A 15,165-nucleotide genomic window follows, 5' to 3' on the forward strand; every position below is an offset into this window, starting at 1 on the left:
ACCTCAACCTAGTGTGAAATGAAAAATAGCCTAAATGTAGGCTAATTTTGCTGAGAGGCAATGAGGAGACTTTCCCCCATGGCCCTTTCCCCCCCACGTGTTTCCATGGCAATTCCATTTTTGGTTGCGTTTACCGCATCTATTGTGGGTAAAATAACATTCCTTCCTCCCTTACATGTAATATGCCCTGTGATTGAGCTGTTAGTACAACTGAACAAATCTTGGAAATGGTCAAATTTTACCCATTTGAGAAATTAGGCCTTCAACTTGATCAGTTTATTAATGTACTAAAATCAGTGTGGAATCTGTTTGAGAAATTCATGTAGCCGTTCTACTCAAAGTGAAAGCTGTATTCACAGTCCTCATGGATATGCTCACAGAGAGGAGTCACTCATATATAACTGTTTAGCAGACAGAGCAAGTGATTGACTGCTGTCCTCTTTGTCTCTGTTGCTCTCAGGGTGTCTGGATTTGGAGGGGCTGTTCCTAGTCAACGGTAACGCGGAGCGGGTGGAGTGGCTACGGCAGCGCTATGACTCTGGGGAGGAGGTGGACCTGGAGAAGGAGGCTGACCTGGCCTCTGCCGTCAGCCTGCTGCGTCTCTTCCTGCAGGAGCTCCCAGAGCCCATCATCCCTGCAGGCATGCAGTCCCACATCCTGCAGCTCTACCAAGGTAAGCTCATTTTAGTCATCCTCATTTTCATCATTTATTATTCTCCTCCTCTTCAGTCTTCTACCTCTTCATCCTCCTCCTCGGTTTCTGTTTGTCTGACCTGTACCCCCTATACAGGCGCTGCACATAATTCCTTCTCTCTTCATCATCCTTCTCCATCTTTTTCCACCTTCTCTCTCTCGTCTGACTCTCTTACTTCTTTCCCTTGGCACCATCTATCTCCAATCCCCTGTTGTGTGTTTACCAGACTACAGCAGCGAGGAAGAGCTCGCCCGCAACATGAAGTACTTCCTCCAGCAGCTGCCTCAGGTTAACTACAGCCTGCTGCGCTTCCTGTGCCGCTTCCTGTCCAGCGTAGCCTCGCTCCAGGAGGAAAGCTGGAGCGTCGGCGCCCTCGCCGCGGTATTCGGACCAGACATCTTCCAGTAAGGCCAACAACACAGCACCTCGCCTATCCATACACCCATACCACCTCAGGCCTTTAGTACTTGTACTTGGCGTTCTGTTTTTTTTTACGTGTACATACCTGCATAATGGAAGTCTCACGTTGCTGGAATTCTCACAGGAGATGGTGCTGTATAAGTGCTTATAGAACAGAAATTATATTTGGTAACATGTTCATTTATATCATGAAATATATAACACACCCTGGTGATCAAGCTTAGACATGTATGCAGCCACGTGAGGGGTTGCTTTGCGTAATAATAGTAAGAGAATCTTCTAGACCAGAGTGTCTGTGGCCAATGCTCTGAAAACAGACGTGTTCTGTTGACCTTAAGGGAGAGAACAGCTGTTCTGTCAATGCTAGAGTCTAATTATTGAATATGAACATTTGATCTTTGTATACTTACAAAGTATTAGCACCAGTTCTTAGTCATCTGATGTGGAGTCAGATCACTAAAGTTAAACTTAATGACGCAACGAGTGACTTTATTATTGTAAGCTGGGATGGTAGTGATAAAGCTGATCTAAGGTTGTTTCTTGTCTGTATATTGTAGTTCCGACACAGATGTGTGTTTATGATAACAGCTGATCTGAGGTCATATCTTCTAACCTTAGTTTAGACACGGACGTGGAGGATCTGAAGGAGCAGGAGTCAGTTAGCCGCATCCTGGCGGAGCTGCTGGAGAATCAGGAGGAGTTCTTTGACTCGGAGGACGATGACGTTTCCACCACCGACTACAGCTCCATCAATGAACAGGTAAGGACACTCCTATTCTCCCCTCTAGAGATGTTCTATTCTGGGCCATTGTCTTGCGTGTTGATTCTGCCTGCGCTGATCTATCTTGTATTTCGCAAACAGTATTGGGATAGATCAGAAGTAGTTTGGCCACAACGTGTTGCCATAACATTTGAAAAATATTACCTAGGTTACATCATCTGCCGAAACCAATTTCTGCCTCTAAACAGTCTGAATTAATCTAAGCTAAAACAATAACTCTGTCAATGTTTTTTTTGGTGAAGAAATCTTAGTCGTGCCATTTTACATCTAACAAAGGAGTTGTATACTTCAACAAGCAGTATTTCTCAAGATTGTCAATGTGCTTGAAAGCTAGTATAAACTTGCTAGCTGAGCCAGTCACATTTCATATAAAACAAATGGGATGCTGCTAACCAACCAGCTACATTGTGCTGCACACACAATGACTTGTGCTTCCACCAAAGGCTATCTAGCTAGCTACTGTATTATCCTCCCGATATCAGTTGCTGCTGCACTCTGCTGACCCAACATTACGATGTAGCGATCGCGGAGAAACATGCTGATGATCTTCAAAACTGATTTCTGCTAACATTCAATCCCTCTTTTGGGGCAGCATGTCTACAGTAGGGTTGAATGGTGGGAACCCGGTTACTGAGATTTCCACTCCCTTTTCCCGGGATAAATAACTGCTTGAAACCAGTAAATTATAATATACATTATATGAACAGCATGGCGTAAAATGGAACTGTTAAATGATATGCAATGTCTAAATCTGGCTTCTCTACGGCCTCTGCATGATGAATCAACGCTCAGGGTGGGGACAGACCGCCCATCTCAGTATGGTGCGCAGTTCCTAATGCATGTAGACCTACTGTACCTCGTGGTAACTTTTTTTCTTGTGACCTGGAGGCATGAATTTGCTGCAGCATAGTCTATGCTACAGTACTATAAAGACAGAATGCGTGTCTAATTTACCCATCTCCATCTGGCTTTCGAGGGTCACCTTTATTTTTTAATTGTAAGGATTCTTTTTTTATATTGCAGCTGCAGTTTAAAAAAACACTTTTCACTCCAATATCAATGCTTTAAATCAGTGCACTCTCGCAGTCTTTGTGTCTCTCAAATTGCATCCAAAATAGATAATCCTGTTCTAGATTAATATATAGATGTCCTAGCCTACCTCTTTCAGGTAATACATTTCAATGCAGTGTTAGCCTTATATGTAGCTAATTTAATAATGGTTTATGCATAATAAGCTTCTAACTTATAGCCTCTGTGCCTTGTGCAATATGCACGCACCTGTGCTCCGCTGGCCTCTCTCCTTAAAAAGCAATCCTTAGCTCTTGGAGTCCCATGCAGGGAAAGCTAGACTAGAATAGCTTGCTGGACATTTTTTTTTTTTTTTGCATTTCTCATACCAATAGATTATTAGAAGAGGGACGCAAGCTCTTGTTTACTAAATGTTATATACAGCAGCCAATAGAACTTACAGGTAGTTTGAAAGAAGAGCGAACGCGCGATGGTGGTAGGCTATAGCAGTTATTTATTCAGACCCATAACCATTCAATCTTCGTGAAGAGAAGTGAAAGCCTTCTGAATCTAGTTCTGCATTATTCAAGGATGTCATTAGAATGATGAAAATAAAGGCAACAAAACGTATTTCTTTTAGCTGTTGAAAGCGAAGAAGGAATGAAGCAACAATCGTGAGAGGAGGTAGGCTAATAACATTAAGGCGAATATTATGAAAGTTATACAGTACTAGTCAAATTTGGACACGCCTAATCATTTATTTTTACCATTTTCTACATTGTAGAATTTAATAGTGAAGACATCAAATCTATGAAAAAACACATATGGAATCATGTAGTAACAAAGTGTTAAACAATTTTTTTTTAAACTGTTGCAGTTGGAAGTTTATAGTCATTAAAATCCGTTTTTCAACTACTCCACAAATGTCTTGTTAACAAACTAGTTTTGGTAAGTCGGTTAGGACTTCTACTTTGTGCATGACACAAGTAATTTTTCCAACAATTGTTTACAGATAGTGAATTATAAGTGAAATAATCTATCACAATTCCAGTAGGTCAGAAGTTTACATACACTAAGTTGACTGTGCCTATTTAAACAGCTTGGAAAATTCCAGAAAATGATGTCATGGCTTTAGAAGCTTCTGATAAACGAATTGACTTAATTTGAGTCAATTGGAAGTGTACCTTTGGATGTATTTCAAGGCCTACCTTCAAACTCGGTGTCTCTTTGCTTGACATCATGGGAAAATCAAAAGAAATCAGCCAAGACCTCAAAGAAATTGTAGACCTTATAGTCTGGTTCATCCTTGGGAGCAATTTCCAAACGCCTGAAGGTACCACGTTCATCTGTACAAACAATGGTACGCAAGTATAAACACCATGGGACCACGCAGCCGTCATACCGCTCAGGAAGGAGATGCATTCTGTCTCCTAGAGATGAACGTACTTTGGTGCGAAAAGTGAAAATCAATCCCAGAACGACAGCAAAGGACCTTGTGAAGATGCTGGAGGAAATGGGTACAAAAGTATCTATATCCACAGCAAAATGAGTCCTATATCGACATAACCTGAAAAGCCGCTCAGCAAGGAAGAAGCCACTGCTCCAAAACCGCCATTAAAAAAGCCAGACTACAGTTTGCAACTGCACATGGAGATAAAGATTGTACATTTTGTAGAAATGTCCTCTGGTCTGATGAAACACAAATAGAACTGTTTGGCCATAATGACCATTGTTATGTTTGGAAGCATCCCCCTTTCTCCTCCAATCTGAAGAACACCACCCCAACCGTGAAGCACGAGGGTAGCAGCATCATGTTGTGGGGGTGCTTTGCTGCAGGAGGGACTGGTGCACTTCACAAAATAAATGGCATCATGAGGAAGGAAAATTGTTGATGTATTGAAGCAACATCTCAAGACATCAGTCAGGAAGTTAAAGCTTGGTCGCAAATGGGTCTTCCAAATGGACAATTACTCCAAGCATACTTCCAAAGTTGTGGCAAAATGGCTTAAGGACAACAAAGTCAAGGTATTGGAGTGGCCATCACAAAGCTCTGACCTCAATCCTATAGAAGATTTGTGGGCAGAACTGAAAAGTGTGTGAGCAAGGAGGTCTATAAACCTGACTCAGTTACACCAGCTTTGTCAGGAGGAATGGGCCAAGCTTGTGGAAGGCTACCAAAAACGTTTGACCCAAGTTAAACAATTTCAAGGCAATGCTATCAAATACTAATTGAGTGTATGTGAACTTCTGACCCACTGGGAATGTGATGAAAGAAATAAAAGCTTAAATAAATCATGCACTCTACTATTATTCTGACATGTCACATTCTTAAAATAAAGTGGTGATCATAACTGACCTAAGACAGGGAATTTTTACTAGGATTAAATGTCAGGAATTGTGAAACTGATTTTAAATGTGTTTGGCTAAGGTGTATGTAAACTTCTGACTTCAACTGTGTTTTAGATTCTTCAAAGTAGCCACCCTTTGTCTTGACAGCTTTGCACACTATTGGCATTCTCTCAACCAGCTTTACTTGGAATGCTTTTCCAACAGGGTTGATGGATTTCCCACATCTTGAGCACTTGGCTGTTTTTACTTCACTCTGCGGTCCAACTCATCCCAAACCATGTCAATTGGGTTGAGGTCGGGTGATTGTGGAGGCCAGGTCATCTGATGCAGCACTCCTTCACTCTCCTCCTTGGTCAAATAGCCCTTACACAGTCTGGAGATGTTGGGTCATTGTCCTGTTGAAAAAAACAAATGATAGTCCAGCTAGTGCAAACCAGATGGGATGGCGTATCGCTGCAGAATGTGTTAGCCATGCTGGTTAAGTGTGCCTTGAATTCTAAATAAATAACAAAAGTGTCATTAGCAAAGCACCATCACAACACCACCTCCATGCTTCACGGTGGGAACCACACATGCATAGATCATCCATTCACCTACTCTGCGTCTCACAAATTTGACTCATCAGACCAAAGGAAAGATTTCCACCAGTCTAATGTCCATTGCTTGTGTTTCTTGGCCCAGCCAAGTCTCCTCTTCTTATTGGTGTTCTTTAGTAGTGGTTTCTTTGCAGAAATCCGACCATGAAGGCCTGATTCAGACAGTCTCCTCTGAACAGTTGATGTCTTACTTTTACTCTGAAGCATTTATTTTGGCTAGTAACTCTCTAATGACCTTATCCTCTGCAGCAGAGGTAACTCTGGGTCTTTTCTGTATTGGCCCTCATGAGAGCCAGTTTCATCATAGCCCTTGATGGGTTTTTGCGATTGCTCTTGAAGAAACTTTCCAAATTCTTAAAATGTTCTGGATTGACTGACCTTCATGTCTTAAGGTAATGATGGACTGATCTTTTACCTTGTCAGCCCCTACCTTGTCACACCACAACTGATTGGCTCAAATGCATTTAGAAGGAAAGAAATTCCACAAATTCACTTTTAACAAGGTACACCTGTTAATTGAAATGCATTCCAGATTACCTTAAGCTGGTTGAGAGAATTCCAAGAGTGTCATCAAGGTAAAGGGTGGCTACTTTGAAGAATTTCAAATATGAAATACATTTTGATTCAACTCTTTTTGGTTACTACATGAATCTTTATTTAATTTCATAGTTTTGATGTCTTCACTATTATTCTACAATGTAGAACATAGTAAAGATAAAGGAATGAGTAAGTGAGTCCAGACTTAACTGGTGCTGTATATGCGTCAGCCTACTAACTATACAAAAATATATTTCAAAATCAAATTCATTAGCCTATACTTGCGATTCTGTTGCAGAGTTACATGTTTTCTCCCGGCTTTATCATGGTTTGAATAATGTGCGTAATTCTGGTCCATATAATACAGTACAGTTATATAGTTCACACTCAAAATGATTTGTCTACTGGAGCTAGTTTCATTTATTTACCCATGAGAACATTGGCAGTGCATTCGGAAGTATTCAGACCCCTTCCCTTTTTCCACAATTTGTTACATTACAGCCTCATTCTAAAATGTATACATTTTTCCCCTCATCAATCTACACACAATACCCCATAATGCCAGAGTTAAAACATGTTTATAGACATTTTTTATAAAAAAAAAATGATTTTTAACTGAAATTCCTAATTTACATAGGTATTCAGACCCTTTGCTATAAGACTCGAAATTAAGCTCAGCTGCATCCTGTTTCCATTGATCATCCTTGATGTGTCTACAGCTTGATTTGAGTCCATCTGTGGTAAATTGATTGGACATGTTTTGGAAGTGCACACAACTGTGTGTATATATGTGTGTGTGTATACATACATACGTACGTACATACGTGTGTGTGGTCACACAGTTGACCCGGCAAACCATGAGATCGAAGGAATTTTCCGTAGAGCTCTGAGACAGGATTGTGTCAGATCTAAGGAAGGGTACCAAAACATTTCTGTAGCATTAAAGATCCCCAAGAACGCAGTGGCCTCCATTCTTAAATGGAAGAAGTTTGGAACCACCAAGACTTCCTAGACCTGGCTGCCCGGCCACACTGAGCAATTGGGGAAGAAGGGCCTTGGTCAGAGAGCTGACCAAGAACCCGGTGGTCACTCTGACATATTGCCACAGAGGAACTCTGGAGCTGGGAGTATCATCCAGAAGGACAACGCTCTGCAGCACTCCACCAATCAGGCCTTTTTGGTAGTGGCCAGGCACCTAAAGGACTCTCAGACTATGAGAAACAAGATTCTCTGGTCTGATGAAACCAAGATTGAACTCTTTGGCCAGAATTTTGAGCATCACGTCTGGAAGAAACCTGGCACCATCCCTATGGTGAAGCATTGTGGTGGCAGCATCATACTGTCGGGATGTTGTTCAGCGGCAGGCACTGGGAGACTAGTCAGGATCGAGGGAAAGATGAATGGAGCAAAGTACAGATATCCTTGAAAACCTGCTCCGGAGCGCTCAGGACCTCAGACTGGTGCGACGGTTTACCTTCCAACAGGACAACGATCCTAACCACACAGCCAAGACAACGCAGGAGTGGATCGGGACAAGTCTCTGAATGTCCGTGAGTGGCCCAGCCAGAGCCTGTACTTAAATGTACACTGAGTTAAGGTTGTGAATGCTTGTGATACATTTTTTTCCATTATAAATTAGCAAACATTTCTAAAAACCTGTTCTTGCTTTGTCATTATGGGGTATTGTGTGTAGATTGAGGGGGGGGAATGATTTAATACATTTTAGAATAAGGCTGTAACTTAACAAAATGTGTAAAGGAGTCTGAATACTTTCCAAATGCACTGTAAAACCTCACACTGCTGCATGGGTTAAAGGCTGAATGCTTGGAGGTAGGGAGCCCGTACGTCAAGGTCTTTGGTTGTTATTACCTAACATAATAATTAACTCCATTCTGCCATGCATGTGTTGACTGAAAATATGTTCATTTGAATTTCCGTAATGAGGAAGTAAAGGGTTTTAACATTATTCCAGCCACTCTGGCACTGCCATGAAAAAAATGGAGATTAAGAAATGGAGATTATGGAATTACTGCAGTGTTGTTTATTCAAAGCAGTCAAATGTTGGGGATAGTATTTCCGCCCCAAGCCAAAGACAACTGTTGAGAGAATAGAGAAAGTAAAGAGGCTTTGGGGTGGAGTTGAAGTTCCCTTTGTTGTCTGCATGCCTTTTTTATAATAGCCTTCTACTCCCATGGAGACGCCTAGAGGTGTCAGTAGCAAGTGTTCATTCATGGTCCTGAGCCTGAGAAATGGCTTCTGAGTTACACCTGCCTGCCTGCCTTTATGAAGTTGCAATGGTTGCTCCAGAAGTTCCCAGCATTTTGTGGGAAAATGGGTGTTCATGAGCTCCTCTCAGCCATGGCTCCCTGACATACACACACACACACACACACACACACACAGAGCAGTCTTCTGATCAGCGTTAGGCAGATGTGCTGCTGCACCCTCTCAAATCTGGACCTAATCCTCGATGGCGGCCGTATATTTGCGTTCCAGAGGCAGGCACTCTTACACAGGAAACTGACAATGATAAGCCACATTCCTTCCATATGACTCTATTTGTTTTGTGACCGAATAGTTCATGGAAATGCTGTTCAGGAATGGCCCTCTGTTCTGTATGAAGAATAATGTGTAACCGCTGTGTTTACATAACCATGGTGACGTAGCGGTGGAACCGACACCTGCGGCCATCTCCGGGGACGTCTGGGTTTCCTAACGGACCTCAAGGAGTCTTAAGACTGACTCGCCAGGCTAAGTCACTCACACCGCACAGTCAGGCAGCCAGCAGTGCTTATTCCATCCTGCCTGGCCAGAGACCATAGGGCGGTGGGAAGCGCTTCCTTGCCTTCAGTTTCACTGCATTTAATCAGGAGTAGTAGTAGCCTTAGAGCCTTGAGGCAGGGTTGGGCTAGTCATAACTGCGAGGGACTGAGCTGTGTTGTTGCTAGGAAAGGTCATCTTGTTGCACAGTGACACTCATCTGAATAAGGCAGGGTCATCCTATTCTGAGGAAGCTCTGCAGGGTCGATGAGGTTCAGTGTTGTGGAGTAGGAGAGGAAGGCATGAAGGTAGGCAGCTAATTGGAGAAGGAAACAGCAACCCAGTTGGAGTTGAGCCAGGGTAGCGGAGGAGCACTTGACAGCTCACAAGGGTCCCTGGTAATTAATCCAGGCATAAATCTCAGGTTCCCTGACAGCTTCTCTCCTCTCAGCTTCTCCCTACTCTGCTGCTGGAGTGGCTGGTTGTGATGGGGACATTGCCGTTACCCATCGTCTCCCTCCAGGCCTGTTCTACATAAGATACCTTTCTCTGGCCCATTCTGATGAAGCTGCTCTACTTTAGCCTGGGATAGGGCTTTTTTATTTTTTTTTATTTTTTTTATATACAGGCAAGGCATATGGCACCTGTGGGTGCCCTATAAAGTCAGCGCTGCAGACGGAATTACGGAATCCAGAAATTAAAACTTAGTAGGAAATCAACTAAATGTATTGAACTTATTAGAAAGATCATGAATTTGCCCAAGTTAATCATAAGACATCAACAAAATGATTCGTATTTTCCTGCAACTTTCTGAAATGGCACAGGAATGTACCACTTTGTGTAGCCTTTAGCGCTGGTGCTATTCATAACCTTCTAGTATAGTTGGAAAGGCTTTTCCAAAAGCCTTCTCAATTAAATGTTAACTACAAAGTTAACTACATTATGCCTGGCAGAATGAATAGATAATTTGCAACACAATTGGCCACTGGATTGATGCAAACACTGCAATCACATGAGCGCTAAAGAAACATCGCTAACCAAACAACGGTCTCATGCTGGTGTGCATTTGCGTTAAAGGGTAGCTACAACCAAACATCGAATTGTCTTTATTTTTCCCAGACCTCAAAGTGGTCTCCTGATGTGGTTTGAGCATTGTTGTGGACATAGAATATCCACTTTTGTTGTTTTTCTATTAAAAAAAGTGATTTGAGAGAGCTAACCTTTAAAAAAAAAAAATGGAAACCTGGAAAAACTAAACGGAGAAAACAGCATACCCGCTCTTGCAAGAATGAAACCGAAGGCAGGGGAATTTGAGTGAATATTATGCTCTCCTCTATTCAATTGTATATTATATTTTATTTTCTAACGCTCGACCTCCAATCAATCAACCGATGTCACAAAGTGCTATACAGAATCCCAGCCTAAAACCCGAAACAGTAAGCAATGCAGATGTAGAAGCACGATAGCTAGGAAAAACTTGCTAGAAAGGCAGGAACCTAGAGAGGAACCAGGCTCTGAGGGGTGGCCAGTCCTCTTCTGGCTGTGCCGGGTGGCGATTATAACAGTACATGGCCAAGATGTTAAAATGTTCATAGATGACCAGCAGGGTCAAATAATAATCACAGTGGTTGCAGAGGGTGCAACAGGTCAGCACCTCCATGAGTAAATGTCAGTTGGCTTTTCATATCCGAGCATTCAGTTAGAGACCGCAGATGCGGTAGAGAGTAGCACGTCCGGTGAACAGTTCAGGGTTCCATAGCCATAGGCAGAACAGTTAACTGGAGCAGCAGCACGACCATGTGGACTGGGGACAGCACAGAGTCACCAGACCAGGTAGTCTTGAGGCATGGTCCTAGGGCTCAGGTCCTTCGAGAGAAGAGAAAGAGAGAATTAGAGGGAGCATACTTAAATTCACACAGGACACAGGATAAGACAGGAGAAATACTCCAGATATGAGACTGACCATAGCCCCAGACACAAACTATTGCAGAATAATTAGTGGAGGCTGAGACAGGAGGGGACGGGAGACACTGTGGCCCCGTCCGACTATACCCCCGGACAGGGTCAACCAGGCAGGATATAACCCCACCCACTTTTCCAAAGCATAGTCCCCACACCACTAGAGGGATATCTTCAACCACCAACTTACTACCCTGAAACAAGGCTAAGTATAGCCCACAAAGATCTCCCCCACGGCACGAACCCGAGGGGGGTGCCAACCAGGACAGGAAGATCACATCAGAGACTCAACCCACTCAAGTGACGCACCCGTCCTAGGGACGGCATGGAAGAGCACCAGTAACCCAGTGACTCAGCCCCCATAATAGGGTTAGAGGCAGAGAATCCCAGTGGAGAAGGGAACCGGCCAGGCAAAGACAGCAAGGGTGGTTCGTCGCTCCAGTGCTTTTCCATTCACCTTCACACCCCTGGGCCAGACTACACTCAATCATAGGACCTACTGAAGAGATGAGTCTTCAATAAAAACTTAGACGTTGAGACTGAGTCTGCGTCTCTCACATGGATAGGCAGACCATTCCATAAAAAGGGAGCTCTAGTGGAGAAAGCCCTGCCTCCAGCTGTTTGCTTAGAAATTCTAGGGACAATAAGGTCTGCGTCTTGTGACTGTAGCGTACGTGTAGGTATGTATGGCAGGACCAAATCGGAAAGGTAGATCGGAGCAAGCCCATGCAATGCTTTGTAGGTCAGCAGTAAAACCTTGAAATCAGCCCTAGCCTTAACAGGAAGCCAGTGTAGAGAGGCTAGCACTGGAGTAATATTTTTTGGTTCTAGTCAAGATTCTAGCAGCCGTGTTTAGCACTAACTGAAGTTTATTTAGGGCTTTATCTGGGTAGCCGGAAAGTAGAGCATTGCAGTAGTCTAAACAAAATAAAACAATGAATGCTCAAGGTGCAATTTCAAAATGAGGTAGTGCATCATCAGTTCCTCTTGTCATGTCAGCCATTGCATACCTTAAAGCTATTTATAGCTTGTCAGAAATGTCCAGATCAACTAGCCCATGTCAGCTAACTTTTTTGTATATTGTTTGCCCATAGATATTGTTGTAATTTGTCACTCAAATATCACATGAATACACATTAGACATGGCAAAATGTATAGAAGTGCAAGAAAATTAGCTTTAAAACTGCAAAAGATTTGTTGAACCCCATGACAAAATGTGTAGATTTGCAGGAAATGAGCTTTAAACCTGCGAAATTATCTCCACCAACAAGAGGGGTGTGAACAGTTTGTGTCATGAACAGTGCCATAGAAATAGACATGAGGGGCCCCCGAGTGGAAAAAGTTTGGGAGTCCCTTCTCTAGCCCTAGCCAAGGTTATGCCCTTTTGTTCCTCACATTGCTGTCTCTACCCACTGGTCCTTAGCGAGCGGGCAGACTTGCTCGGACTGAGTGGCTAACACACAGAGCTCTCTTTCTGAAACATTTCATCCTTTAGCCACCCTCAGTGGGGACGGAGGAAACCGTATGCATCCAGTTTTCAGGGGAAATGGAAAGAGCCTGTGATACGACGGTAACAAGGCGACACTCCATCTCAACTTCACATTTTACTGGATTAGTTGAACAGTGCAGAAGAGAACCTCCCCCGACAGGTTTTTTTTTTCTCTTTGGACCTGAATGCCAAAACATTCAAGAGAGAAATGTGCTCAATGTTTACCTATTTTGTATACACCATCACACCAGGAGACATCCATGTCTTCATCACTGGAAAAGATAAACGTTTGCGATTGCTGTAATTGAAAAGCTTATAAACAGGGTTGTCAAACTTTGATAATTTTTAGATTTTTTTATTTGTTTTTTTACAGTAAATTAGAATTATTTTATTAATATTTGCATATGTCGTAGCTTTGACCCTATTTTATAACTGGAGTTATTGTCTTGTGCCCGCCATCAGTTGAGACACATGCTCTTGAATACAGGCTGGGTGTCATGTTTTGGCTGATAAATGTACTAAAATGGGAATCAAATAGACATTTCTACTTTCAAATGGTACCACAAAGATGGGAGGTCCACACATCAGAGAATGTTTGAATGGGATTATCTGTTGTAAATTATACTGTCAATCCTCTATAGGAAACCTATTGAAATCATGTAAATACTGTACAGTTCCTTCATAAAGTATTCATACCCCATGACTTATTCCACATTTTGTTGTTACAGCCTGAATTCTAAATGGATTTAAATAAAAACAATTCTCAACCATCTACACACAATACCCCATAATGACAAAGTGAAAACAAAATGTATAATTTTTTGAAAATGAAATAAAGAAATATCTCAATTACATAAGTATTCACACCCCTTTGCTATGACACCCCAAATTGAGCTCCGGTGCATCCAATTTCCTTTGATCATCCTTGATGTCACTACAACTTGATTGGAGTACACCTGTGGCCAATTAAATTGTTTGGACAATATTTAGAAACACACCTGTCTATATAAGGTCCCATAGTTGACAGTACATGTCAGAGCAGAAACTATACCATAAAGTCCAAGGAACTGCCTGTAGATCTGAGAGAATTGTGATGAGGCATATATCTGGGGAAGGGTATGAAACAATTTCTACAGTGTTGAAAGTTTCCAAGAGCACAGTGATCTCCATCATTGGGAAATGGAAAAAAATATGGAACTTCCCAGACTCTGCCTAGAGCTGGGTGTCTGATCAAACTGAAAACCTGGCAAGAAGGACCTTGGTTGGCGAGGTGAACAAGAACCCATTGACCACTGACAGAACTACAGAGTTCCTTGGCTGAGATGGGAGGACCTGCCAGAAGGACAATAGTCTGTACAGCACCTCACCAATCTGGGTGGCCAGACAAAAGCCACTCCTAAGAACAGGGCACATGACAGAACGCATGATAGACTGAGCGCATAAGGCAAAAATATTCAGTGGTCTGATGAGACAAAAGTTGAACTCTTTGACCTGAATGAAAAGCACTGTCTTTGTCCACCTTGAAGCATGCTGTTGGCAGCATTATACTATGGAGGTGCTTTTCACCAGCAGGGACTGGTAGACTGGTAAGGATAGAGGGAACAGGGAATGTAGCCAAGCACATGCAAATCCTTGATGAGAACCTGCTTCAGAGTGCAAACGACCTTAGAATGAGGGTGAAGATTTACGTTCCAACAGGATAATGGCCCCCAAGCATAAAGCCAATGAAACGCTGAAATGGCTTCAGAACTAGTGTGGAAGTCGCCCAGACTTGAATTCCATTGAAAATCTGTGGAAAGTCTTGAAGAATTCTGTGCACTGCCGATCTAACTTAACAAAGCTTGAGGAAATCTGCAAGGGAGAATGGGAGAAAATCCAAATGTGTAAAGCTGATAGACCTACCCAAGACTCAAAGCTGTATTCGCCGCCAAAGGTGCATCTACTAAGTATTGATTCAGGGGTGTGGATACTTATGCAAATGAGATTTCTGTATTTAATTTTCAATAAATTTGCAAAGATTTCTAAAAACATGTTTTCACTTTCATTATGGGGTATTGTGTGTAGATGGGTGAGGGGAAATATATTTAATCCAATTAGATTTCAGGCTGTAACACAACAAAATGTGGAATAAGTCAAGAGGGATGAATACTTTCTGAAGGCACTATATATAGAATAGACATGTCCAATTAAATTGACCGGCAGCCATCTTTTGTGGTAGTAATTAGAATTTAACATTTCAATTTCAATGGTGTATCAGCTAAATGGCAGTGGTCTGAAGGGGTCAGTCCATTCTATTTCTATTCGGGCAGGGACGATACCAGTATTGTGATATTCGTTACTATCGCGGCAAGGAAACCCAACATGAAGCGGATTTAACTTCTTTAGAAAGAAAAAAAAGCCCTAATGTTGTAAACAAACATGTTGTCATTGCAGAGTCACATTTGTTTATTTTCCATGCAATAGCACACAAGATTTCACAGACAGCTGGTTTTTAAAGGACCTAATAGTTAGATCTGCTTCGTGTTTTCATTTTTTCCATGGAATAAATATTGCAATACTGGTATCGTCCCGG

At 42.3% G+C, this 15,165-nt stretch overlaps 1 protein-coding gene across 1 annotated transcript in view; it reads left to right on the plus strand.

Moving 5' to 3' along the window:
- The window catches only part of LOC120048221 (protein FAM13B-like), a 73,083-nt gene that overhangs the window by 21,575 nt on the left and 36,343 nt on the right, over positions 1–15,165 (plus strand). Inside the window, exons 4-6 of the mRNA XM_038994009.1 lie at positions 461–673; positions 921–1,098; positions 1,733–1,874. Of these exons, the coding sequence (XP_038849937.1) occupies positions 461–673; positions 921–1,098; positions 1,733–1,874 (533 nt within the window). The remainder of the gene's footprint in view (positions 1–460; positions 674–920; positions 1,099–1,732; positions 1,875–15,165) is intronic.

The sequence above is a fragment of the Salvelinus namaycush genome, chromosome 5 (assembly GCF_016432855.1).
Source record: "Salvelinus namaycush isolate Seneca chromosome 5, SaNama_1.0, whole genome shotgun sequence".
NCBI lineage: Eukaryota > Metazoa > Chordata > Actinopteri > Salmoniformes > Salmonidae > Salvelinus > Salvelinus namaycush.